Source organism: Pipistrellus hanaki (assembly GCF_964339955.1).
Source record: "Pipistrellus hanaki genome assembly, chromosome: 11".
Lineage (NCBI taxonomy): Eukaryota > Metazoa > Chordata > Mammalia > Chiroptera > Vespertilionidae > Pipistrellus > Pipistrellus hanaki.
The window spans coordinates 22,436,322-22,463,795 of record NC_140513.1 but is presented as its reverse complement, the minus strand read 5'-3'; the positions used below and the strand labels follow the sequence as shown (position 1 = coordinate 22,463,795).

At 39.5% G+C, this 27,474-nt stretch overlaps 1 protein-coding gene across 2 annotated transcripts in view; it reads left to right on the top strand.

Moving 5' to 3' along the window:
* The window catches only part of INVS (inversin), a 101,796-nt gene that overhangs the window by 56,752 nt on the left and 17,570 nt on the right, over positions 1–27,474 (top strand). For both annotated transcript variants that reach the window (XM_084899752.1, XM_084899753.1), the window contains 5 exons: positions 1,781–1,952; positions 6,489–6,644; positions 7,319–7,548; positions 9,491–9,597; positions 16,384–16,596. In XM_084899752.1, the coding sequence (XP_084755878.1) occupies positions 1,781–1,952; positions 6,489–6,644; positions 7,319–7,548; positions 9,491–9,597; positions 16,384–16,596 (878 nt within the window). The remainder of the gene's footprint in view (positions 1–1,780; positions 1,953–6,488; positions 6,645–7,318; positions 7,549–9,490; positions 9,598–16,383; positions 16,597–27,474) is intronic.

Genomic DNA, 27,474 nt, shown 5'->3' with positions numbered 1-27,474 from the left:
TGGTAACATCTTGAAAAAACGTAATGCAGTCTCATAAACAGGAAATTTACATGGATACAATCCACCGATCTTATTCAAATTTCACCATTTTACATGTGTTTATTATATGAGGGTGTTTGTACAGTAGTTGTTTTTCAATAATTGTCCATATTGTTAACTCTGTAATGCAAAAAATAGTCTGAGCTTTTATAAAATTGATACATATGAAGTTTTATGCAGTTTTTTTATTTTAACTGCTCAGTGTAACATTTGCTTTACTGTAAGTACACTTCATCTTTTTGTTACTTTTATAGCACTGAGGAAAACTTAGTGTTCACAATCTCCAGTTGTCTTGAAGGCACTGTGGCAAAGCTTTGGAACTAGATAAGTTTTGAATCACTCCTGACTGTGGTATTTGCTAGCCGTGCAACTTTGCACAAATTTCTTAACCTCCTTGAGTCTTAGTTTCTTCATATGTAAACAATGATAATTATACCTTTTCTTTCAGGATTGTTGTAAGGATTAGGGAAAATTTATGACATGTGCTTACTGTAGTTTGGCATTGATCAGGTACTCAAAAAATGGAATGCCTTCTTATTATTACTAGTACTGATAATTTGTCCTTTATATACTTGAGAAAGCAATCATATGAATTACTGATATTTCCAAAGATACTGAATAATATTAAAAGTTCTTCACTTACCACTTTTATTACTTACAAAGCACTTTCTCATCCATTTTGTCATTCAATCCAGCCAGACCATGATAGTGTCTAGGATGCTTCAGCTCCTTGAGCATGAATGGCCAGCAAGAACCTAAGAAGCAAGCATTAAAGCAGTCATGGTTGATTTTGATGCCTTCTACATGGCATGCGTAGTGAAACCCTTGGTTTCATTAAGTTATAAGAATGCTGTCCTCAGCATAGTATGCTTCTATCTTCCTGACCTCCCCAACTGCACCACTGAATACATAGAGTACTCATATTGCCAAAATTATATTTCTACCCTTCTTTCTCTCTGGTACTCACAGAACTATAGCTATAGTCCTTTCTTGTGAACATTCATAAAAATTTATTTTATTTATCACCCAGAGTTTTGGCTAACCATTATCTTCTTTTATCTTCCAAGATCTCAAAAAAAAAAAAATACAAACTAGATTTTGAAGAGAATATCTTTCTTATTAAAATAGATTAAAAAAATAACTTGGCCTAGTCTAGTCAATCTATAAAAATCAGAACTCAATCCATGTTTCAACACAAGACTATGAGATAGAACATGTTAGCCCTATTTACAAATGAAGAAACCAAGGTTACAAGAGATTAAATAACTTGCCCAAGATCTTGAACCCAAATCTAGATACAAATTTAACGTATGTACAGATACCAGAAATTAGGTAACTATGCTAATGGGACTAAGAAAAAGTATAGAACATTATGGATGGTCATTCAAAGAAATACTTGTTTGGGATAATCTGCCAATCCAAGAGATTATCTTTTAATAATTATGTAAAATTCTAAGCTTAATGTTAAGCCCACTGATTTTCTTGGACTTTGTTAATCTATAAGAGGCTGGCTTGCTTTCCTCCTCCCCCTCCTCCTTCTTCTTCTTCTTCTTTTTTTGAGGCTTTATTTCTTTTTGAAAAACAGTGACAATAACCAAAAAAATCCTACAATCATTTCATTTGATTCAAAAGTAGGGAAAAATACTTTGCTTCTTAGTATAAGTCACATATAACTGTTGCTTTGTTACCATAAAAAATACTGCTCTCTTGTCTCAAAATTTTAAATGAAGTTTTCTTACAGGAAACGGTTAAGGTCTTTTTAAAACATCCTTCAGTAAAAGATGACTCGGACCTCGAAGGAAGAACATCCTTTATGTGGGCTGCCGGGAAAGGCAGTGATGATGTCCTTAGGACTATGCTGAGTTTAAAATCTGACATTGATATCAACATGGCAGACAAATATGGAGGTACAGGTAAGAACTGGTAAACATAGTTGATTTTCTTTTATTCAGGATCTAAAATGTAAGTGATTCTACAGACTCAGGGGTCCCAGGTTTGATTCCTGTCAGGGGCATGTACCTTGGTTGCTGGCACATACTCAGTGGGGAGTGTGCAGGAGGTAGCTGATGGATGTTTCTCTCTCATCGATGTTTCTGACTCTCCCTCTCCCTTACTCTTTGTAAAAAAAATCAATAAAATATATTTAATAATAATAATAATAATAATAATAAAGAGCCCTAATCAGTTTGGCTCAGTGGATAGAGCCTGTGGACTGAAGGATCCTGGGTTTGATTCCGGTCAAGGGCTTGTACCTTGGTTGCGGACACATCCCCAGTAAGAGCTGTGCAGGAGTCAGCCGTACTTTTAGTTTAACTTTTCACATATTTTAATAAAGTATAGGTGAGAGTATTGCATCCTTCTGACCCAACGTGTCTTTCTGATGTGCACCATGGTTGGAAATCAGATATAAATGCTTCTCAGATTCATAGTTCCCTGGGCTCTTTCTCCCTAGGGTTTTATTATATGTCATAGATGCTTCCTAACATTTCTGATCTGTGAAAGTATTTCCTCTCCTTCATTCCTCTATAGGTTGTTTTATCCTCCCCCTTGAGAAAAAGAGTTCTAAACTATAATAAAAAGAATAAAAATATAAAAGCAACAAAATAATAATTATCAGTAGATTCAAATTTGCTTTTTTTAAAAAAGACGTTCTTATCAACTACAATATTCAGACATTATTTGGATCTTGATTCAAATAAATAAAGTATAAAAAATGGTAAAGCCATCAGGATATTATGAACACTGTCTGGATATTTGATATTACAGAAGTGTTGTTAATTTTTTTAGGTATGCTAATGGGACTAACCTTTCTTTGGAATGCTGGGGATCTGCATTTCACTTTTGCCGCAAGGGCCCTGTTAGAATCAACCCACAGGGGGCAGTAGAGGGAGACTGGAAGCTGAGTGAGCAGCAGGAGATTACATCTTCCTGTTTGCTCGCTGTTCTTGTTTTAGTTTACTGCTCCTGCAGGCATCACTGTAGTGAGTCTTCTTCAACACTGCAGTGGTATCTCATTCCAATGGCAATGTTAATTTCACCTTGCAGTTTTCCATCACTCACCTCAGAGCACCCTCAGCGCCCTCCTCAGACATCAGCACCAGAGGTCTGAGTTCGGTTCTTCAGGGCTCCTCTTCTAAGCTGAAAATATTTTTAATTTTTTTCCTCTTACAAGTGGAGAATGTACAATGAGATTGGACCAAAGTAGAAGGCAAAATATCTTTTTCTTTCTTTTTTTCTCCATTTTTAAATGTGTGTGTTTTTTTTATTGCTGATAGTATTACAGATAAGTTTTAATAATCCCTTCCTCTTGTTTTTATTCCCGCAGTTCTAGAATTTGTAGCTGTTTTCTGCATTTACTGCTTTTGATACCTTAGCCTTCCCTTTTGGCTTTTGTCATTCTTCAATACATATATAGCAATTCTTTATATTGCATTATTTCTGTTAAAATGTTTAGTGTGGTGTGTGTCTCCTAAATAGACCCTGACTAATATAGTGGTTGTGTTTCTAAAAAAAAAAATTAAAAAAAAAAAAAGACAAACACGTATCTTGCAGATACCCTTACTAAAATATTTACAAATGGCCCTAGCCGATCTGGCTCAGTGGATAGAGTTCGTTTGCGGACTGAAGGATCCTGGGTTTGATTCCTGTCAAGGCCATATGCCCACGTGCTGGGCTCAATCCCCAGTAGGGGGTGTGTAGGAGGCAGGTGATCAGTGATTCTCATCATTGATCTCCCTCTCTCTCTCTCTCTCTCTCTCTCTCTTTCTCTCTCTCTATCTCCCCTCACCCCTCCTCTTTAAAATCAATATAAATATTTTTAAATAAATATTTATAAATGGAAGGATATGATTCTAAAATTTCAATAAAAGTAACCAGAAATGAGGGGAATTGATGGCAGTTAGAGGGAGCATAATAAGCCATGTGCTGTTAATTGCCGAAGCTGGATGATGGCTATATTGAGCTTACTGTCTTTACTTTTGAATATGTTTAAATTTTCCATAGCATAAATTTAACTTTTAAAAAATAGCTCTTCTATGTAAACTTGTGGCACTTTTTCAAAGAGGAAGCAGCAATATTTAAGTCTAAGGTCATTTTAAAATAAAGTAAATGCAAATACTTAGAAATGGGGAAATTCCTTTAATAAAATAATTTGGTCTATCTTTTTTACTTAATTCACGTTCTGCTGTGTGATTTTTTATTTGACATTGACGTTTATCTGAAGAGTATCTGTTGCATCCTCACGCCATATCACAGAATTACAGGATTTCAGAATTAGCAAGTACCTTAAAATTTTTTCAACCATGTTCTTTGGGACAGCAGGCTACTATACAGGTTAAATGGGAGTGTAGATGCTTAAGTGGATAACCCTCTACCCCTGTTTCAGAACAACTCTATTTTTTTTTTATATGTTGAATGTTTTATAAAATTTCATTTTGGGGAAAAACATTCTTATTCTCTTAAAATGTGAAAATAACTGGAGTATCAAGGTAAGTCATGCTCTAATCTGCATGACACCATTCTTCAGTAGTTGTCTTTCAGCCTCTGTTTGAACAGCTCCAATATAGAGAACCTGGTGCTTTACTTTTAACCTAACTCTTCTAGAATTTTCTTCCTTATACTGAGCTAAAATTTGTCAACCTGAATGATCCACTCTGTGCTCTCTTCACAGAACTTCAGATATGTGAAATCTCACACACCCATCTGAATCTTGTCTAGGCCACACCAACCCAACATTTATCCATTTTGGTCAGAGTTCTCAAACTCAAATATGCATGAGAATTACTAGGGCTATTGGTCAAAATGCAGATTTCCAGATGATATGGACAGAGATCCTATTTCAAATCCTGTCAAGTCCTGTTGACTCCCTCTCCAAAATATATTCCAAATCTTTTTCTTTCTCTCCTCCACTCCTGCCACCCTAGTTTGAGCCATCATTTTTCACCCAGTCTACTGCAATAGTTTTAACTGATCTTCCTGCTTATATCCTAGTCTCCTACAATGCATTTTCCTCAGAACAGCTAGAGGTTTTCTGTTTAAACCATAAATCAGACATCACTCACCCATTCAAAGCCCTTCAGTGTCTTCCAGCCCACTGACCTGCATGGCCACTTGTGACCTGGCCTTTTCTACCTGCTGTGCTGCAGCTGCCTTGCCTTCCCTAAACACACGTCCATTCCTGTCCCTGTGCTGACTGTTCTCTTTACCCAGCTACTCTCTCTCCAGATCGCCGCATTTCTCATTCAGGTCTCAGCTTAAATGCCAGTTCCTCAGCAAAGCTTTCCCTAACCACCAGTCACTCTAAAATCAAAATATCATTTGTTACTTCCTACTTAATTATACCATTCATCACTAGCTAATACTGTCTTGTTTATGTACATAGGGCCAGTGAGTTCTGTTTGTTTGTTTGTTTGTTTGTTTGTTCTAGATACTGTAGAGCCATAACACTTAGAAAGAATTGGCCCAGGCTTCTAGATAGTTAAAATCCAGCAGAATTTATAAAGTGAGTTTAAATAGAATTTAAAGAGTGATGGGATGAGACAAGCACTAAAGTGGAGTAACATATAGTTACAGCCACTCTTGTCTTCCAAAAGCACCAGAGAAGAGACCACATTCCATCTCAGTGTTTTCTCCAATGTTGAAAGGAATTGCTGTTTCCTAAACTGGGCCCTGAGGAGACTGCTGATGTGCCTCTGGAGCCGTGTTGTATGAAAAAGGCACTCCATGCAGTAAGAGGTGGGAGCTCTCAGTAGCACGTGGGTACCAGCCGAGGGATTAGCTTGTGAAACCACTGAAGGAAGGATTGATGTCTCCTGCCGCCATCCCTCGGACATATGCTTATTGAGGGGTCAGTGGGCAGTATTGCCTGCATCATTGAAATTATTTGTCTTCTTTGTTGTTGTTTATCTCTCACTCTCAGAAAGAGGAAAAGATAGTAAACTAGTAACAGAGAAGAAGGGACAATTTCAGACCAATAGGATGTAAAGGAAGAAAATAGTGAGATGAGAAAGGAAGATAGAAATAATACTATGAATAATACTATGAATAGAAAGGAAGATGGAAATCTACAAAAGTGAAAAAGAGAATCTTGAAGATCAGATTGCATTTAGCCAAAATGATAGGGAAATCAAAACAGGAAAAGATGCATAGTTAGAATAATAAAAAGATACAGTTGTTATTAAAGAGTTCATCAGCCCAGCTGATGTGGCTCAGTGGTTGAGTGTCCACCCATGAACCAGAAGGTCAGGGTTTGATTCCCAGTCAGGGCACATGCCCAGGTTGTGAATTTGATTGATCCCTAGTAGGGGGCGTGCAGAAGGCAGCCTGTTGATGATTCTCCTCATTGATGTTTCTATCTCTCTCCTCCTCCCCCTCTCCCTCTCCTTCTATCTGAAATCAATAAAAACATAAAAAATTAATGAGTTTATCACCTTCTCTTGCTCCCTTTTTAGCTTTACATGCTGCTGCCCTTTCTGGCCATGTCAGCACCGTGAAGCTATTATTGGAAAATAATGCTCAAGTAGATGCTACTGATGTCATGAAACATACTCCACTTTTTCGAGCCTGTGAGATGGGACACAAAGATGTGATTCAGACCCTTATTAAAGGTTAGTTATTAAGAGTGCTCCTAAATGGGGTCATCTGAAATAGTGTCAACAATTAAAAAAAAAAAAAAAAAAAAAAAAAGAGTCACTCTCAAAATGTAGGAATTCTTGCCTTCACCATTTGAAATATACAGCCTTGCCGAAACCGGTTTGGCTCAGTGGATAGAGCGTCAGCCTGCGGACTGAAAGGTCCCAGGTTCAATTCTGGTCAAGGGCATGTACCTTGGTTGCGGGTACATCCCCAGTAGAGGGTGTGGAAGAGGCAGCTATTCAATGCTTCTCTCTCATTGATGTTTCTAGCTCTCTATCCCTCTCTCTTCCTCCCTGTGAAAAATCAATAAAAATATGTTAAAAAAAAAAAAAAAAGAAATACACAGCCATACATAGCAGAGCCGCCTGGGTAGAAGGATAGAGGGTAGAGCACCTGCTGGCATCAAGAAGCACAAGGGCCCACTCCACCTATTGGTTGTGTGATTTTGGCAGTTACTTCACCTGCCTGATCCTGTTTTATTTTTTGTCAAAGGGGAAATGATGCCAAACCTGGCCAATGTATATAGGCTTATTGTAAAAATCTGAAGTAGATAATATATATGTGGAAGCCTTTTGAAAACATAAAGCATGTAAGGGTCTGTTTGTTCTCTATGATTGTCATTTTCATTATATTCTTGCTTTTTCAGGGGGAGCAAGGGTAGATCTAGTTGACCAAGACGGACATTCTCTTCTTCATTGGGCAGCGCTGGGAGGAAATGCTGACGTTTGCCAGATATTGATAGAAAATAAGATCAATCCAAATGTGCAAGATTATGCAGGCAGAACCCCTCTGCAGTGTGCTGCTTATGGGGGATACATCAACTGCATGGCGGTGCTCATGGAGAATAATGCAGACCCCAACATCCAAGACAAAGAGGTAGAGAGTCCGGGTCTTTTCTATATTGTCTGCTCCAAGTGTTTAGAGTATTTTTTTCTTTGTTCACTGAAATTAAGTAAAATGACAGTTTTCCAAATGAAAGGATTCCCCCACAAATATGTTAATTAAACATGATTTTTATTTGCACATGCTCTCTTCAAGTCCTTGCCTATATACCTATTTAATTTAACAAAGTCATCATGGGAATAACTCTATAACTTTGTAAAATATAAATAAATGGCATATGGATATGTATGTATATAAATATATATGATGTGATTTTACAAACCACATTTGGTTTTGTTCACTTAAAATTATCACCAACATTTTCTTACTTGGTTTATAATCTTTTTAATAGTTATAGATATTTAATATTCCAAAGTTCTAAGAGTTTTAAGAGTTCTATCCTCACATAAATTCTACTGAGTAGTTACGATTATTATCTCCATTTTACAGATGAGGAAATTAAAGCTCATGGAGCCTAAATAATTACCCTAAGGTGACTATAGTGGCAGGTTGAAGGGAGTCAGGGTTCAAACCTGTTACCCAGATTTTAAAATTAAATAAGTAACTTCCTATTGCTGGACACATTTTCTTTATTACTTATCATGTTTCATTAATCATCTTTGTGCATTTAACTTTATTTATTTATATTATTACCTTGGAATAATTTCCTCTAAGTGAAGTTATTAAACCAAAGAATGAATGGTATATGAATGCTTATGCTTTGATATATACTGTTAAACTGATTTTTAAAGCATGTGGGTTAATCTATGCTTCCCCCAGCTGTGTAGTAATATATTGCTTTCTTTCAATTTAGCCAATATTGACTTTTTGCTACATTAACTCTTTAAATACCCTATATATTGTGTTTTCCAAGTCAGAAAATATACATATGTCCTATTCCTTCAATAAATATTTATCAAGATTGCTACTATATAAAATTAACATAATGAAAAAATATAAACATGGTCCTTATACCTAAGTTATTAGAAATGCATATTTTATAATTTGCTATACCTTTTACATTCTTTTTTTACAAGTTGCCAGTTTCTTACATAAGTACTATATTAATCTACTTTCCAGTTCTATTTTTATATGTAGTGTTTTTATGTATACTATTTTGGATTATCTACATAACAATCCTGCTGTATATGAGTAATAACACTTTTCTTTCTTCCTTTCCAGTCCTTATACCTTTCACTTCTTATCTTAAATTATTGAACTATATAGGACCTCCAATATAATGTTGATTGGAGCTGGTGATGGTTGACATTCTTAACTCATTCTGGTTTTTCAAGGACAAAGCTTTAAATATTGTACCATTGGATATGATATTTCTATAAGTTCTCTTATATTTCTAGTCACTAAGAGTTTTTTTAAAATCACAAATAGCTGTTTAATTTCTGTCATGCTATTTCTGCATCTATCAATATGATAGTATTATTTCTCTCCTTTTTGCTGCTAATAAGCTGAATTATATTGATTACATTGTGTTTTTTTCAGATGCTAACACCACTTATATATTTTTAAAATGCATATATTAGTGGATTTTATTTGCTAATATTTTGAGGTTTTTGCATCTATATTCATGAGAGAGTTTGACCTATAACTTTTCTTCCTTGTATTATACTTGTCAAGTTTCGGTAGCAGGGTTACACTGACCTTATAAAAAGAGTGAGGAAGTAGTACCTCTTTTCTCATTCTGATGGATTTGTGTAAGATCGGTCTTACTTCTTCCTTAAATGATGCCACGAAATGAAGGGATCATTTTGGTCACTTGGTTATGATACCGTCCTTTTCTCCATTGTACACTTAATATGTTTCTTATTGTAATTAAGTAATTTGAGGAGAGAATTGTTTATTTTTTGAGTTAGTATAATTAACTGTGTGTCCAAAAATACCTACTCCAGATGTACTTGATTTTTGCTCATGCTTGTAGGGAAGAACAGCTTTGCACTGGTCCTGTAACAACGGATACCTCGATGCCATTAAATTACTGCTAGACTTCGCTGCTTTCCCTAATCAGATGGAAAACAATGAAGAGAGGTGAGTCAGCTGGTGATAAAAAGAATGTATTGTTGTTCATATCACATCCTTTCTGCCAGATTTTTAAAATCTCAAATTTAGATACTGGTTCAGGTATAATAAGTATACTCACAAGGGAATACTACATTAAGAAATCCTTAACCAGAAAGAAAAAAAAGAAAGAAAGAGCAAAAGTTCTATGCAGTATCAACTTAGAATCCCTGGATTTTAAAGCTATTCAGAAGTTAGATATCACCCAGGGTCAGCTCACATTTTACAGACGAGGAAACAACATGCCTTCTTCTAGTTGGTGGCTAACATAAAGACAGGGGTCCTGATTGGCCAGGACTAGGAATTTGGTTAGGCCAGTGACACGTGTTATATACCAAGAAGTTTCTCTTGATGAGAGGATATTATCAGTTAGTGGACAAAGGTGCCACCATGTAGCATGAAAAGATGAGAAGCTAAGCTGAAAGTTCAGGATTTTAGTCTCAAAACACAATTCTTGAATAATATGAGACTCACAGCATTAGGCTGGGGTTGTTCCCCCAGGACCCAGGCCTAATGGAAAGGACCAGACACAGTGTGAAACCTAAGCAGAAGAGATTCATGGTGGTGGTGGATCTAGAGTCTAGTAATTCATAGGTAACAACTAAGTTTGTAATCAGACATCCATACCTGCACTCCCCCATCCAGGTCTGTGCTTTAGATTTCATTGTGTGTGGATGCTCTAACTAGAGTGACCCCTGCTATCACACCATCCCTATCCTCTTAACACCACCACCAGTCCTTCCTTTCTGTCAGGGAAACTGTGAAGAGAAGGAAGGACTTTCTCTAGGGCAGCTGTCCCAGCGGAAACATGCTCCTCTGGTCTGGGGCAAACCCCGTCATCTTCTCTACCTCTTTCAGAACCTTTCCCCATAGTTATATCCTCCATCCATTATCTTCAACTCTTTCTCTGCATCCAAAGTCTTCCTTCTCTCAGACTATCTTCGCTGCCTGCATTTCTTCATGCTCACCATTCATTCCATCGCAGTCTGACTTCATCTCACATCTACTGAAATCTGTCTTTTTCTAGTTGAAAAGTGATAGCTGTTCTTTCTGTCCACTCTTATTGGCCTTTCTGCATCTTGCTTCTGTTGCCTCCTCTTCTTTACCTTTTTGAGACTCTATCTTCTCTAAGCTTCTATGACAGTTTATTGTCTCTTCTAATCATGCCTGCTCCTTCTTCATTTTTTTTGGCTTCTCTTCTGTTCTTTTATTTATTTTTAATATAAACATTGCTCAAGGACTGGATCTCTTCTCTCAGCCTATCTCCTTTGGTGATCTGACCAGCCATTGATGCTTCAGCAATCACCGGGGTCTTATTGGGTTCTAAACTATATTTCAGACTCAGGATCTCTCCTTGCCTCACAGTCATCTTCTCTTCATTACCAGCATCATTGTCTAAATCAACTCGCTTTGACTCTTTCTGGGACTTGCGCAATGTCTCCTTGCTGTTTTCCCTCCTTTGATCTTTCCTCATTCAATTCATCGACTTCCAAAGTAGCCCTGCTAAATCATATTTCTAATGTAATTGTTAATCATGTCATTCCTCTGTTAAATGCCATCTCATCTAAGGAGATTGTTCTGATCCCATAGTCATGTGTCCCAGACTTTGTTCTTCCCTACACTGTATTTTTACAGCAGTTGGCACATTTCACTTTATAATTTTGTGTCCTCTGTCTTCCCTATTAGCAGAGAACTCCTAAGGATCATGGTCATCTCTGTACAGTGTACTGTGCTTTTTATGAAGTGGATGCTCAGTAAATAAGTGTTGGTTGTCAAGTTGGTATTGTCAGGCTCTTAGTAAGCATCGCCCTGCTTTATACCTGCATTAGAAACTTCTGGAATTCTTAGAGCACATGAAGAATTAGATAAAGCAGGCTAGTATGTCTTACTTTAGGAGCAATTATATAAAGAATGCACTCTCTATTATAGTCATATGATAACTACAAAACAAACAATGTTTGAAGATTTAGGGGGTTGGGCATTTAAGGAAGCTGGAAGCCCAGTCATGTCCTCAAGGCTGAGGTTGTGACAGAAGTGTGAGAGGGATGATTTTTCCCTCTGAAATCCTAAAACCACCGAAGGGAAGGTTTAAGAATCCTAAGATTAGTGATGTTTTATGTCTGTAAAGCATTTATTCTATGACAGTGTTTACCACATGGCTCTTATTTTTTAGGAAACAGTAAAAAAAAAAAAAAACATTTTGTTTGCATTCAGTTCCCATTTATATGTGAAGCATTGAATTCCAGACCTAAGTAAACCTAAGAATTAAGGTGCTTACTGCCTCCTGGAGAAAGAATAGGTTAATTACAGACCAAAAGACCATAGGAAAAGCCCGCCTGACTGAACTTGCCAATCTATAAATGAAAAGAGACAGTGGCAATATTCCAGGCCCCTTTAATGTTTCATCAGCAATGCACCTTGATGTACAAATGTCAGAACTTGGCACTGCCTTTTATGTTTATTGACATTCTGGTTTAGGCATTCTGCTCATCCCAGCAGACCATTCCCACTTGGCAGGTCCAATTGTATCTTGTCTCGTCTTTATCTACATTGTTTCTTGACTGGTTACCATCAATGTGGGGCTAATTTTTACTTCTCATGCATTGACACTAACCCTTTGATGTGCACTGCTTAGACATAATTTTTGCCAGCTCTTGCTGGCTTTCAGTCAATACCTCTCTGACAGCCACACTCTGATATTGATGGGAATATTCACAGCACTTGAATGTTTCTAAATTGAATTGGGGTGAAGAAAGATTCAATAGTAATAATCACAATATGGTCAGTTGCTTGAACTCTAGGTATACAGACTTTCAATCTTAAAACCTTGCTAGGTATTTTGATTGTGTGTCTGAGCAAAAATTGACTGAGAATCCTAAATAAACCAGTTGGGGGGGAATTTTTTTTTTTTTTTTTTTAGGAAATTGGGAGGAATTTGAATGGGGAGTTGACATTGGATCTTACTGAGGAATTCCTGTTAATTTTGTTAATATAATAGTTGCTTGGTTACGTTCATATTATTTATAGGTGAATACTGAAATGCAGGGAAATGAAATGATAGGAATTCTGGGATTTGCTTTAAGATATTTTAGCAAAAGTGAAAAGAAAGGGCTTGGATGAAGCAAATGTGGCAAGGATCTTGCTAATTGTTACATTTGGATGATGAGTGTGCAAAGCATTATGGCGTTATATCCTCTACTTTTGTTTATGTTTGAGTTGTCTCCTAATAAAAATACATTTTTTTCATACTAAAAATATCAAAAACATTTGAAATGCAATTTCTATTCACACACTGCCTGAGAGATCTAGCTCTTCCCACCTCCTTTTCACCTGTTACAAACGAGGAAACAGAAGCTTAGAGAAGTGAAGAGAATGTCCAGGTCTACAGCATTCTTTAGGGTGTCTTTGCTACCTGTTCTTTGCTTTTGTCATATTTGTAAGTATAGGCATAGTTTAGGTCTTACTTTCATAAACCAGATTTTTATAATCTTGCTTGTGTACTACGTGAAAGACACTACATTTTATTATAGAAGAAATGGTTAACTTACTAAATATAGGTTATTTCACATTGATTTTAGAAGTTTCATTCTCTAAGAGGCTTAAACTCAATAATTGATAGATGTGTTGTAGAAAGATTACTAAACAGGAAGACATTGGATCTTAGTTTCAGTCTAGATTTTGCAGGTTACTAGTTATATAACCTTTAGCAAGTTGCTTAATTTTTCTGAGTCTGTTTATTGAATTTATTTCCCTAAATGTCCTCTAAAATTCAATTTAGCTCTACTATTGTATGATACTATTTACCATTTAATATGTAGTTAAATTTTTTAAAATATATTTTATTGATTTTTCACAGAGAGGAATGGAGAGGGATAGAAAGTTAGAAACATCGGTGAGAGAAAAACATCGATCAGCTGCCTCCTGCACCACCCCCCCCCCCCCCCACGGGGGATGTGCCCTTAACCAAGTTACATGCCCTTGACTGGAATCAAACCTGGGACCTTTCAGTCCGTAGGCCGACGCTCTATCCACTGAGCCAAACCGGTTTCAGCTATAGTTAAATTTTTTAAACTGTGTAAATAATGTTTTAAAGTTTACGTAGGCACTTCTACTTTTGGTCCCTGAACAGTAGTGGCAGATTGAGCTGCCCTTAAATGAGGGTTGCTTAACTTTAGCACTTGGGGCTTCCTTCTGAATTCAGTTCCTATTGAAGTGGCCAAACCACCCTTTGCTTATACTAAAAACCTGTCCTTCTATGGCTTACTGTAGCTATTAGATGAATTTTGAAGAGATTTTTTTTTCCCCTGTAATCATTGAATAGTTTTCTGTGTCTAATGATGCTTTCATATAATCTTCATTTATTCCACTTCAGATATCAGCTGATTATTTTCTCTGAACATCTCTTATTGCGTTGAATTAGTAACAGTCACTCAGAGAGGAATCAGATCAGTGGCAGCCAGTAGGTGGCCATAAATACTAATTGGATCCAATGGAAATAATATTTATGATAAGTAATTTTGGTGTCACACATTATACATTATACATTATACATTATACATTATACATTATACATTATAATAGCTGATACGTATAAACTCCTTTGTGCCAGGCACAATGCCAATCTTTACATTCTTATTTTTTTCCTTCATGCCACGTCTGTGATGAGGAAAGCTGGAGCTTAGAAACATCGAGTAAGTTGTTTAAGAAGTGACAGTTGCCATCACCATTGTTGGGTGATGGGATTTGGGATTTGGGGTGTTTTTACTTCACTATTTTTATTTTTCACATTGTTTAAATTCTTAGATGTGTCCTTTTCATGAAGTAATTATTTTTCTTTAAAAAAGGAAAGCATATCTGCCAAGATAGTAACAGTGGTTAATTGTGAGGGTAGTGATTTGGATGACTTATTTTCTTCTGTGGTATTTATCTAATTTATTTTATATTTCCAAAACTAGAAAAATGTGTTTTTAAAAAGGAATTTGCCTGCAATCACAAATTAGAGTCATTTGAAACACATAACTACATGACAATAATATTTATCCTTTATAAATAATATATTTATCAAAAAAGGGCTATATGTCCACTGTACAAAATTTAAAAGGCATAAAAGGGCATTGAGTGAAAACTGACTGTCCCTCCTGCGCTTGCCTCTGAGACAGTTAGTTTCTCTCTTACGCATCACTGTCACCAGTTTCTTGGGAAACTTCTGGAGATATGTTTTATATAGGTGAACACACACGGATACATTCTTTTTTTGTACAGTGAAGCATGCTGTAATACTCTTCTGTTTCTTACTTTTTTCTTTCTTTTTTCATTTAACAAGAGATCCTGGAGATTGTCCCGTATTTATTCATACACTGATGACTTCTTTGCATGGGTGGCCTGAGCTTTATTTAACTGGTCCTCTGTTGATGCATATTGAGGTTGTTTGCATTCTTATACTATTTCAAGCTGTGCTTCTGTGAATATCCTTTCACATAAAGCAGCTCACAGAGGAGAGCAGATCCGAAGGATAAATGCCTGTATGTGAAATGGCTATGTTGAAAGGCAGATACATAAATAATTTTGATAGGTATGCCCAGTTGTTCTCCCTAGAGATTAAGGCAGTGTGTGAGAGATTGCCAGCACAGTAGGTGCTTAAACTTTCTGGTGTGTGCTAATTTAATTATTCAAATGCTCTTTCACATGAGTCTTAATTTGTATCTCTCTTAAATTAGTGAGATTGGACATAGGTTTAGGAGCCATCAGTATTTCCTGTTATGGGAACACTTTTATCTTTGTTTTTGATGTTTTTGCCCTGCAAAGTTTTATTTTGTGTGTGTGTTTTGTTGGTTTTTTTTTTTTGTTTTGTTTTTTGTTTGTTTTTTTATGTAGTTGGATTTATCAAGCATAAGATTTCTGACTTTTGTAACTTTTTTTTTAAAGACTTCTCTCTTCAATTTTTAAGAAATCTTCCATGATTCCTTATGATACATTATTGACTTCTTTTATGTGTATATATATTTAGATCTTTACCTCATTCATAATTTATTTTAGAGTAAAATGTGATATAAGTATTTTCCCCCCAGATGGCTACCCAATTGTTTCAGCATTATTTAACAGTTCATCCTTTCTCCAGCTAAAGAGCCATCCTTATCATATACTAAATCTCTCTATTTGGAGGTATATTTTTAATTTCTTTTTTTAAAATAATGTTTTATTGATTTTTTTTTTTTTTTTTAGAGAAAGAGGAAGAGAGAGGGAGAGAGAAATATCAATAAGAGAGAAGCATTGATCAGCTGCCTCCTGCATGCCCCCTACTGGGGATCTAGCCTGTACTCCAGTCATGTGCCCTGACCTGGAATTAAACTGACGACTTTTGGGTACATAGGACAATGATCAACCAACTGAGCCACACTGACCAGAGATATTTTTTATTTCATAAACGCTCAAATTACGAATCTCGCAGAATATTATTTGCAGTACTCTTTCAGATAGGCATGAGAATTATTTGGAACATGGGAAAGAGGAAAGGAGATCATGTTCTCACAGCCCCCAATTTGTGAGCCAGTAAGCAAAACGCAGGAATGGATGCGGTCAGCAGCACAGAGCACCTGACCCCAGCGTCCCCCTTGCTTGTGCCCCTCAGAGAACAGAAGGAGGTGCTTTGCCTGAGGACTGTTCCATGTCTTCGCATGTTTCCTTTTCCTGCACGTGTTGCCAGTTAGCTGTACCTTGAATTACATCCCGACACTTGAACAACTCTCCCTGCCGCAGGTACACGCCCCTGGATTACGCTTTGCTTGGTGAGCGCCACGAAGTGATCCAGTTCATGCTGGAGCGCGGCGCCCTGTCCATCGCGGCCATCCAGGACATCGCTGCCTTCAAAATCCAAGCTGTGTACAAAGGCTACAAGGTCAGGAAAGCTTTCCGGGACCGCAAGAACCTCCTAATGAAGCATGAGCAGCTGAGGAAAGATGCTGCTGCCAAGTAAGTCCCAGCTCTTAGCGAAGGGTTCTCAGAACCCAGGGTCAGGGCTGAAGGGGTGGAGGGAGTCCGGGAGGGAATCTGAAATAGCTCTGATCCCTGTACCCAAGTCACCTTCCTCTTTCTGCTCACTAGTCCTTCGGAGGACTGAGGCTGAAATGAAGGACAAGATCTAACCTCTGCGTGGTGGCTGTTCCTCTCAGTTTCCCAGGAGGGAGTGGAGGGTGGCCATGCGCCCTCAGTGAGCTGCAGAGAAAGCTGGTCTTCTTACCTCTCCTGCCTTTCCCGAAGAAACTTTTACCTAGACCCGGGGTCGGCAAACTGCGGCTCGCAAGCCACATGCTGTTCTTTGGCCGCTTGAGTGTGGCTCTTCCACAAAATACCACGGCCTGGGCAAGTCTATTTTGAAGAAGTGGCGTTAGAAGAAGTTTAAGTATTAAAAATTTGGCTCTCAAAAGAAATTTCAATGGTTGTACTGTTAATATTTAGCTCTGTTGACTTATGACTTTGCCGACCACTGGCCTAGACTAATCGAACTTTAATTTGATTAAAGCAACCAACTGTATAAATAACTTGCTTCTCCCCCACCTATTCCTTGACAAATTTATACTAAAAAATATAATTTATTCAATAATCATTGATTGAACTCTACTGTACATACAAAACTTTTGTCGAGAGCCTACAGAGAAAATAGTAACTAAAAGGAAAATACTTGCTTCAAGAACCTCCCACTTTTTTGGATAATGATACAAAATGTGCAAAATAGTCATAGGTACGTATTATACATTGTGGTTATTTTACCGTGATAGATTTTAGATTAGGCTTTGGTTTGCCTTTTCTCTGATACCCGTGTTGTGTATTTTAAATAGCAGGAGGTATCACATTAGTGCAGTGTTTTTCAACCTTTTTTGGGCAAAGGCACACTTGTTTCATGAAAAAAATCACGAGGCACACCACCATTAGAAAATGTTAAAAAATTTAACTCTGTGCCTATATTGACTATATATAAAGTAATTCTCTTGAATAGGAATCAAATAAACACAAAGAAAGTATTTTATAATTACTTTATTATGAAATATTAAGTAAACAAAATAGTGAAAAATTATAAAATTCTTGTCTTGTCTGCACCTTCGGCACACCAGGCAACATCTCGCGGCACACTAGTGTGCCGCGGAACAGCGGTTGAAAAACGCTGCATTAGTGGGTATAAGACCAAAACTTCTGATGATAAAGATGCAGACAATAGGCAGATTCCTGAGAGATAGCTTCCGGGCTGTATCTTGAATGTTTCCAAACCTTGGATTATTCCAACTCTTAATTCCTTCCATATCTTGCAAACAAGGGGGAAGCATATATGTAATAAATAGCAATTAAGAATAATAATCAAAGGCAGGATAAACCATGTCAACAAGAAGTTAAATACCACCATGAACTGGAATTACTCACCAGAATAATTACTCACCTTTGCCAGACAAGATTGACAGAAACACATTACTTTCTGTGACCCTGAAGCCATCAGAGTAGGTGGCATCCTCAGAAACATTCCTCTGCATTGGTCTCTCAATGGGGCCCATCGCAGCACAAGTGCCAGAGAATCCAGTTTAGCCTAAAGCCTCTACATGCCTATTTCCAGCCTTCCTATCAAAGTCCTCTGCGTGTGAGTGACAATGTAAGTAGGTAATACACATAACAAATTACCCTGAGAGGCAAGTAAATATTTTATACAAGGAATGAAATATTGTATTTCCTTCCACTGATGTTTCTATAAACTCCAGTTTAATATGTGAGAATCTGTTTTCAGAGTTCCAAGTCATATCTACCGGAAGTGCTACTCTAAAGCAACGTGAGTGACGTTGTATGTCCCCCCTAAATGAGCAATTAATCCAAACACGACTCACTTTGATTTGATTAATATGAGTTGTGTTTGGATTAATATGTTCCTTTAGGGGGGGACATACAAACTACCCCCAAACTACCTTTCCAGAGGAATGGAAGGGTGTGGTAGAGTGGAAAGTAGACTGGGTCAAATCCAGCCTCAGATGTTTCCATGCAGTGAATTGCACACAGCATTTCTCTCTCGGGCCTCAGGCTCTTCATCGGTAGAACAGGCCAGAGCAGGCCAGTGGGCGTCTAGGCAGTGTCCAGCTCTGGGAAACCCACGTCTTCATCATTGGGGATCTCAGCCTCCGCCTCCTCTCCTTGCCTGAGGTGCTGCCCAGAGGCCATTTACCTGGGCCAAGCATTTGGATTCAGTGGAGAGCCGGCAGCTAAGATTCATTTGTCAGAAGACCTGCTGTACAGAGGGAGGGATTTCAAATAATGATGCTTACATAAAGTACGTAATGCTTATGATATTTCCCCCAACATCTTTGTTCATTTGTTTTTTGCAACATTCAGCCCAGAGGGTTTGAACCACAAGGAGATTTAGGGAACATTTAGTTCTCTCCTTTCCTTTAACCCTCCTACTTGTTATCCTAATTCGTTTCACTACTGTGGAAGATAGGTCCTCTTTGTTCTTAATTCTTAGTTTCTGACATTCATTTTATAAAAACCTTTTAAATGGGAACTGTGCTTACTGGGGTGATATTTGAAATTGGCAAAACTGAAAAAATTATGAGCTTTACTTTTTCTCAATCACAGTCTTTCCTTTATCGGGTGCCATTACTGGGCATAAACAAGTTTTGCACACTTTACCCAGCACCTCCTACAGTCATCATCGAATAGATGCCCACGGGAAATACTTCAATGGAAAAAAAGCCAGACTTCATTTGTTTTAACTTTATTTCTCAAGAGTTATTTTTTTAAATCTGAGTCAGTGTTTTATTTTGTGTTTGGTTTCTGTTTTAAGGAGCAGAAGTCAGAATGTTAGATTCAGTCTGTGCGCCTGCTGCCTGCTGACGTGGGATGCTTTCCCAGGGGTCCCAGCAGAAATCACCTTCCTAAAGGACCGGTGTGAAAGCAACTTGTTTAACTAACGGTGACTTTTAATTTACTGACAGAGAAATTGGGAGAGACGTTTGAGTCATATTCTCTAAGGCATTTATTTTTAAGAAAATACTGTTTGAAGAATACCTGTAATCCATTCAAAACCACTTTGTAACTCATGCTGCTCCACCTGTGCCGTTGCCAAAATGAACACGAGCTAATTTGCCTGCCGAAGCACACCGTGGAGGGCACACTGAATTAAGACCGTGTGTATGTGGATCACTCGTCTTCCCTGGAGCTTCTCTTTGCCAGGTTTTTATTTCACTCTCTAATCACAGATCTCCTCTAACTTGCCAACTCTTCCTTCTCACCTTTTTAAATTATGCCATCTCTACACTGCAGTCAGCCCTGCGGGCAAACTTCTTAGACCTCAACTTCAGCTATGCTTTTTTAAGACTCAAATTACTTCATCTCTGTAGATAACCCCTTAGTCTGGCTCATATCTTGGCATCCTAGAACTCTAATCCCGGCTCATCAGCTGCCTCCTGGGCATCTCCACCTCACTGTCCTTTGGTCTCTGCCAGCATCTCAGATCACTGGACATTTCCACTGTGTGTCCTGTTGTCACCAGCACAGCAGACCCACTGTGTGACACCTGTAGCTCATCACCACAGCCTGTCTCTTCCCTCCCCTCCTGACTTCCCTGCTAGTGCAGCCACCACTGATTCTGTTGGTGCCTCTTTTGAAATGTACTGTTACGTCCTTTTGCTTTCCTTCTCTGTCCCATTACTCAATACAAGCCCTTATTCTTGAATATCAGGCATGATGCTGTGTAAGGTCCTTCAACATTTTACTTCCACTTATATCTCCAAATCTCATTCCTCTCTACTACTCCCACCCTCCCACATCTTCACTTGAGGTCTCATCCATCCTGAACTTCCTTTGCTTCCTCTCTTACCACTTTCTTTACTAACCACATGGTCTGAGAGACCTGAGCTGCCTCTGGCTAGTGTATGAGAGTGAGTATAACTCTCAGAGTTACATAATCAAGTCCAGTTTGGGTCCCTCCATTCAGACTCTTGTCATGCGGTAGTCCCTGCTGTGTCCACAAAATGTCAGATGACAAGGAATTGTGCTTCTCATGCAGTACATTCCATTAGTGGGCAGTTCTCTCTGGCAGAAGTTCTTTTCTACCTTTTGGTTTTGAGCTAAAGAAAAAAGTATAAATCCTCTTTATAAACCAACCTTCACATCATTAAAGGAAGTGTTCATGACACTCACACTCCTAACTTAGGTCTCCTTTTTACCGCATAGCAGATCCTCTTGCAGCCTGCTCCCCAAACAACTTCACTTTGTCAATGCCTGTCTCCAGGGCGGACTCATAGGTCTGACTCTTCTGCTCATGCTGTAGTCTGAGCCATGGGAAATCACTTCCATGGTGCTCCTTCATGCCATTCCACTCCTCTGAGCCTCAGTAAAATAAAAAGGACAGGCTTTGGGACTCCATGAATTCCCTGAAACTCCACGAAGCATTTCCTATGTCATGCGCACATGTGAATTTTGAGGGAGGTATCTCTACATTTTTATCACAATCTCAAAGAGGGTCCATGAGTCACAGAGAGATTCTTAAAAATAGGACTAAATGCTATCTGAGGTCCCTCTCAGCTCTAACATTCTATAAGTCAAAGGTTCTAAAACACATGGCATTTTCTTATTTTCTTGAGAGGAAGTCAGAGACCAAGTATTACTGGGGCTGTTATTCAAAGACAATGAAGAGACAGACTCTGACAGGTCCCCTCCTCACAGTGCAGGGCCAACTGAAAAGGTTAGCACTAAACCTTTTCTGTCTTGTGAGGTAACCAGCTTCCCTTCACTGGAAATGTTCTAGCTGAAATTGAATTATCATCTCTGCAGGATGATACATAAGGAATTTTAAAGTTATATAAAGAGCCAGTCTCTGAGTCAAACATTCTGTTGGAGGTAGGCTGCATGTCTTTGCTCATGCTCTTTCCTCTGCTGAAATAACTTCTCACTTCCCTCCTCTCATTTTGACATTCTGTGGAGCCAGTGTAAATAGTCCCATATCTTCCCCAGCTCTGTGTGGATACCTCTGTTTTAGCACTCATCACATCCAAAACTCACTATCAGCAGGAGTACCTGGATCCGATTCCCCACTAGACTGTCAATTCTTGAGAGCAGGGACTGCATCTCTAGGGCCTAGAAACTTGATTGAACATTAATAATAAATGTTCAATAACTGACCTAGCCTGAGTCTAGCCCAGGGGTGGGAACATCTGGCCTATAGGCCATATAAGGCCTGAGAAATCATTTTGTCTAGCCCTGCCAAGGCATTAGAAGTGAGTTAAATGTTTGACCAAATATAGCAGGCTCATTTTTAAGTTGATCATTTTGTATGGCTCACGTATAATGTTAGAAATATCCATAAGTAATTCATCATTCTCGGCCGTAGCTTCCCCTCTGTCAAGTGGAAGGGCTGGGCCAGATGCTCTCTCAGGTCTCCCTCAGTTCTAGTCCAGTAACTCTCTGTAGTACTTCTTTCACTTGTTTGCCTTACTCAGCAGCAAACACATTTATATACCATTTATCGCCACAACCCATGCTAGCCTTATATATTTATGCATTTGGTTTTCCAACTCCCTCCATATTTATTATAAGCAGATTATATTTGACAGGTTTATGATTTTAAAAAGGAACATAAGAGCAAGGGGGCTTACCACTGCATACACTTGAGCATGAGACCTCACTCTGTGGCTTCCACAAAGACTTGTATTTGCCCAGTTTTGACAAGAAGAAATTAGTCTATCAGATAACTATATTCCATGAATATTCAGGTTTCCATTGCCATGAGTATAGGAGCTAAGTGAGGTTTCAGAGATGTGATTCAAGTGGCTTCGTGGAACAGGGATTAGTGAGGTTTCAACCAGGAGCATTTGCTAAAAATATCTTTATGCCCAGCCCTGTAGCTCTTAGACTGCATGTCACTCAGGCCACACCCAGATTTCTTCACTTTTAATCAGATCCAGTCACAGGGAAGCTTATTGTAAAAGCTTTACCTCTACAGGAAAGTAATAATTATTATTTATTTTTATACTTCTATAAGCTTGCAAAGTTCTTACACATTAATTCACTAAATATGTACAATAAACCAATAAAGTAGGCAGGCATTACTCCTTAATCTTATTTCATAGATGGGAAAATAACAGAGGTTAACTTGCCTAAAATCACACAGCTGGTAGAGGCAAAAGGTGGCACTTGGATCTCATTCTACCCTGAGCCAGGTTCCTGCATTGTTTGGTTATGCTAGAGGCTGTCTCCCTTATTAGCACCTTCCTATGAGGCCACATGGAACAGCTCTGGCTTCTTTTTTCCGACTTCCACCCATAAGTGTAACTTGGGATTGGCATAAGCAGGCCCATAAGTCAGCTTTCCTCCTAACCCAATACCTATTCACTTGTGCCAGTGTTGTTTCCAGTGATTACAAGAGAGGAGCCAAGTCACCATCATCAATTCTGGAACATAGTTTAATAAAATTCTTCCTATTACTCTCACGGCAAACAGCAGAGCACACCAATATCTCCTACATCTTTGAAAAAGTTAAGATTAGTTGGCCCCAAGCCTACACCAGGCTCTGAACAAGAATGGCATTAGGGCAAAGCTGGTTCAAATCTGTCCAATAAGACACACTCACCAGATCTCCCTTATCTGTGGGAACCATCTTAATCACATCTCTCAGGCTTCTCTTAGGCCTTGTATTCATGCGAACTTGAATACTCATTGAATAGAAAAAGCCTGCCTATTTCTGCAATGTCTGATGTAATTAATTTCTTTTGTCAAAACTTGGCAAACACAGCACTTTGGGAGCCATATAGTGGGATAGGAAAAAATGTCAACTTCTAGGACTCAGACTCTCTAGGCCTAGAGTCGGGTCCATGCCAGATTGTGAGTTTGCATCCAGTGCTGAGAAGCCGGAGCTGTTAGACATTCAAGTTGTTCTTGCCCTGACCTGGTTCTGTGCACATTAAGCAAGTTTTGACTCCATCGTTTCTCATTGGCCTTTTTTTTTATTTTGCAATTGTCATCTAGGCTACTAATCTGTAGAAATTCCCACCACTGGGTCTTAGGTCTGGTTTGGGGTGGGGGATGTCAGGGTGCATCTCTGCTCCACAGTAGCCCTTTGGAGGTTTGCAGCAGCCATGTGTTCTTGAAATCTTTTCTTCCCCAGATGAAATGGCTCCAGTTTCTTCAACCCATCACCTGGAAACCCTCTCCCCTCTGACACACAGGACCCAAAGCAGATGTTGTCAAAGGTCTGGTCCCCGGTTGATGCGCTCACCTTGTTATACTGCGAGCCTCTGGGGAGCTGCAAAAATTGTTCTAGAAAAGACAGTACAAACCAGACTAATTGGCAGCCCATCAAAAGCTGCTGTCTGGCCATTCTCCCTGAAGATAATAGAAAAAAGGAGAGAAAAATGTGACTATTTTATACATTAAGATTCTGCCCTGCTAACATTCCCTGATAACATATTACTTGCAGTGTCATGGGCAGGGCCCTTTTCTTCCTCTTAAATTTTCATATGAACTAGAATAATATTTGTGCCGCGCCAGCACGGCCAAGGGTGAACCCAAGTGGGGGTGGTGAAGGCTTAGAAAAGACAGACAAGAGAATGAAAGCTGGAACTCGGTGGGATACTGCTTCCCTAATGGGGAACCAGCAGCACCACGGACTACAAACCGTGTCTTTATTTTATAGCAAATGCCACGAGGCGAAGTAAGGGTGTGGTCAAGATGTTTACAACATTCTCATGGATTTCAATCCTACTCAGTTACATGCACCTGATCAAGCTTTGTTTATTTGCAGCCTAGATCACTCGGGCACGGGGGCCACGTGTTCGGACCATAGCTTCAAGCTTACAACTGTAGCTGTTGGCTATCATTGTGCTGGGAGGGCTCTGCCCTCCAGGCTGGGACTTGCACGTGGCCATGAGAGGACCATGCCCTCTCATCAGTCCAAGGCTTGAACCTGTTGAAACACTGTAGCCGTGCCCCACAAACATGGGTTCTTTCTCTGGTATTTGTTTCCTGAACTTTATAAAAATAGGTCAGGTTTATAGCACAGCCCATGTGAAGAGTAAAGATCTTTGGTATTCTATAATAAATTATTTGGAGAGGAAAAAACACTTTAATTTCAGGGCAATTATTGAGCCTAGGAATTTAGGACTAATAGCCACACTGGAAGCTAGTTTGAAATGCTATTAATGGTTACTTTGGTGTTATATTACCAGGTTCTTTAAATGATCCAATTGATTTTTATTTTTTATTTTTTATTTATTTTTTTTTAAATATATTTTATTGATTTTGTACAGAGAGGAAGGGAGAGAGATAGAGAGTTAGAAACATCGATGAGAGAGAGTCATCGATCAGCTGCCTCTTGCACACCCCCTACTGGGGATATGCCCGCAACCAAGGTACATGCCCTTGACCGAAATCGAACTCGGGACCCTTCAGTCCCCAAGCCGACGCTCTATCCATTGAGCCAAACCGGTCCCGGCCCAATTGATTTTTAGATGATGGAAGAAGATTGAGTGAAATTTAAAAAAACCAACACAATGATGTCATTGAGGTGGATTTTACAGGGACAAGTAGAGCAGCTGAGTTCTGTCTCAGCTTTGTGTGTGGTTTATGAATTAGCCTTGGGTAAGTCACTCATCTCTCTGCCTCAGTTTCCTTGTCTACCAAATAAGAGTGTCATCCTCAGTAACCTGAGGTTCCTTCAAACTCTTAACTATAAGTAGTGATTCTGGACCTTTCCCCTCTTCCCCCAGATTAGACACATACCTGTGGGGTCATGTTCCAGTCTCAGGAGCTGTCGTGTGTGTGTGTGTGTGTGTGTGTGTGTGTGTTGTTGTTGTTGCTTTTATATCAAGGTACCAGTATAGATAAAAATAATAGATGTAGCTTATGCATAAGTCCCATCCCCCCCTTTCACTGCAATGATTATCACTTTTACATCAAGAAGCACAGCTCTGGAGAACTTTGCCACTTGAAAGATTTTTTAAAAATTTAAATGCATCAATTTAAAAAAAATTAATATACTTCTATTAATAAACTGGGGGGGGGGGGTCCAGTTATATATTCCAAATATGCTATGTAGTTCTACCAAAACGAAAAAACAACACCCTGCAAACATCCCCCTTCTAGGAGTCTTCAGAAAGCAGCCCTCCCTTGCTTAACGGACATCCGGTCACTCTGAGCAGCTGTTGTCTGGTGGCTGCAGGCCACAATGGTCTAGAGGTCTGCCCAGGGGCTGATGGCACAGTCACTCCTTGCAACTGGAAAGGGAGAGCTGTTTGGTTTCCTAAGAGAAAGACAAACACCTGCTGGTATAATGAAGTTTAACTTATCATCTCAAAGCCCCTCCTCCTGGCAGTGAGACCCATGTAGATGCCCAGCCAGACCCCCGGGGGCCTGTGTCTGTAGAGGATCCACATTCTCCTAGAGCAGTTCTCTTCCTCGGTGTGCGGTGCGCGGTGCGAACAGGAGGAGCAGCACTCCCTCTGCCTGTCAGGGGCCAGGCTGTCCCATCAGGCAGCAGCGCCTCCCCCACTCCGTGCTCCGCGCCCTGAAATGGCACAGCTAGAGCATCCCCATGAAGCTCAGGCACTGAGGACAGCGTCCCGCTCGCCTGTCGCCTGCACTGCAGCGCACTCAAGTGTCAGCTGCTGGCAAAGCATGTAAGACAGCCAGTCACATAGAAACATGGGAGCTGTACAGGGGTTAGGACAGCCCTTCTGGCCACTTCTGTAAGAAGGGACTCTGTGTGAAACTAGAAAAGAAGCAAACTTGGACCCCAGATCAGAGGTCTCACCACGGGAAGAAAGGCCTTCAGAGGGTTACAAGGCTTTGTATCAAAGGCCCAGAGAGCTATCACCTGGATCTCCCCTGTCCCTTGAGATTGAATGAGCCCAGCTTCACATTCCGCAGTCCGTGGAAACCTGAATTCTGTGGCTTCTTGAGGACTTGGGGTCTCTGCCTCAGCTCTTGCTTCTCTCTCTGGTATCTTAGCTTGGCTGCTTATCAGGTTGATTATGAACAAGCATCTGTGAGCATGATAGACACAAACAAAAAGTTGGTGCTGTTGAGGAGAATCACATTTCCTATCCCATAATGGTCTAGTTCAGTGGTCGGCAAACTCATTAGTCAACAGAGCCAAATATCAACAGTACAACAATTGAAATTTCTTTTGAGAGCCACGTTTTTTAAACTTAAACTTCTTCTAATGCCACTTCTTCAAAATAGACTCGCCCAGGCTGTAGTATTTTGTGGAAGAGCCACACTCAAGGGGCCAAAGAGCCACATGTGGCTCGAGAGCCGCAGTTTGCCCACCATGGGTCTAGTTGACAGGCCATATGAGGCTTTCCTGTTCTCTTAGCCTTATACTCTAGGACCAGCAGCACCTGCAGAACCTGTTGCTTGTTAGAAATGCAGGAGTTTGCGCCCCATCGGCCTTGCTAACCCAGAATCCGGATTTTGGCATGCTGTCAGGAGATTCAGTTCACTCCGGTGTGAGGAACACAGGGCTAGTCCTTTTCTGTCACCTCACCTCAGGCCCCGGCCCTTGCTCTCCTCTTCTCTCTCTTCCTCCTCTTCCCTCTCTCTTGTCCTCTCATCTCCCTCCCTCCCTGTCAGGAGCTACAGACAAACTCTTTGAGTCATGACAGAGCAGGCCTCTTCCCTGGAGCCTCAGAGCCAGTCACCACGTGGCTCTGAAGATCTCACCTTACCAGCCCTCAGTCCTAATCCCAGCCGTGATCCAGTGTTTTGTCTAAACCAGTTCACCTTCTTAGAGTGGTTCTCACACCTGCTACTTTGAGAAGAGAAATCTCTCCATCTCATTACAAAACATATCCCGGATTTTATAAAGATATCTGGTTTCCA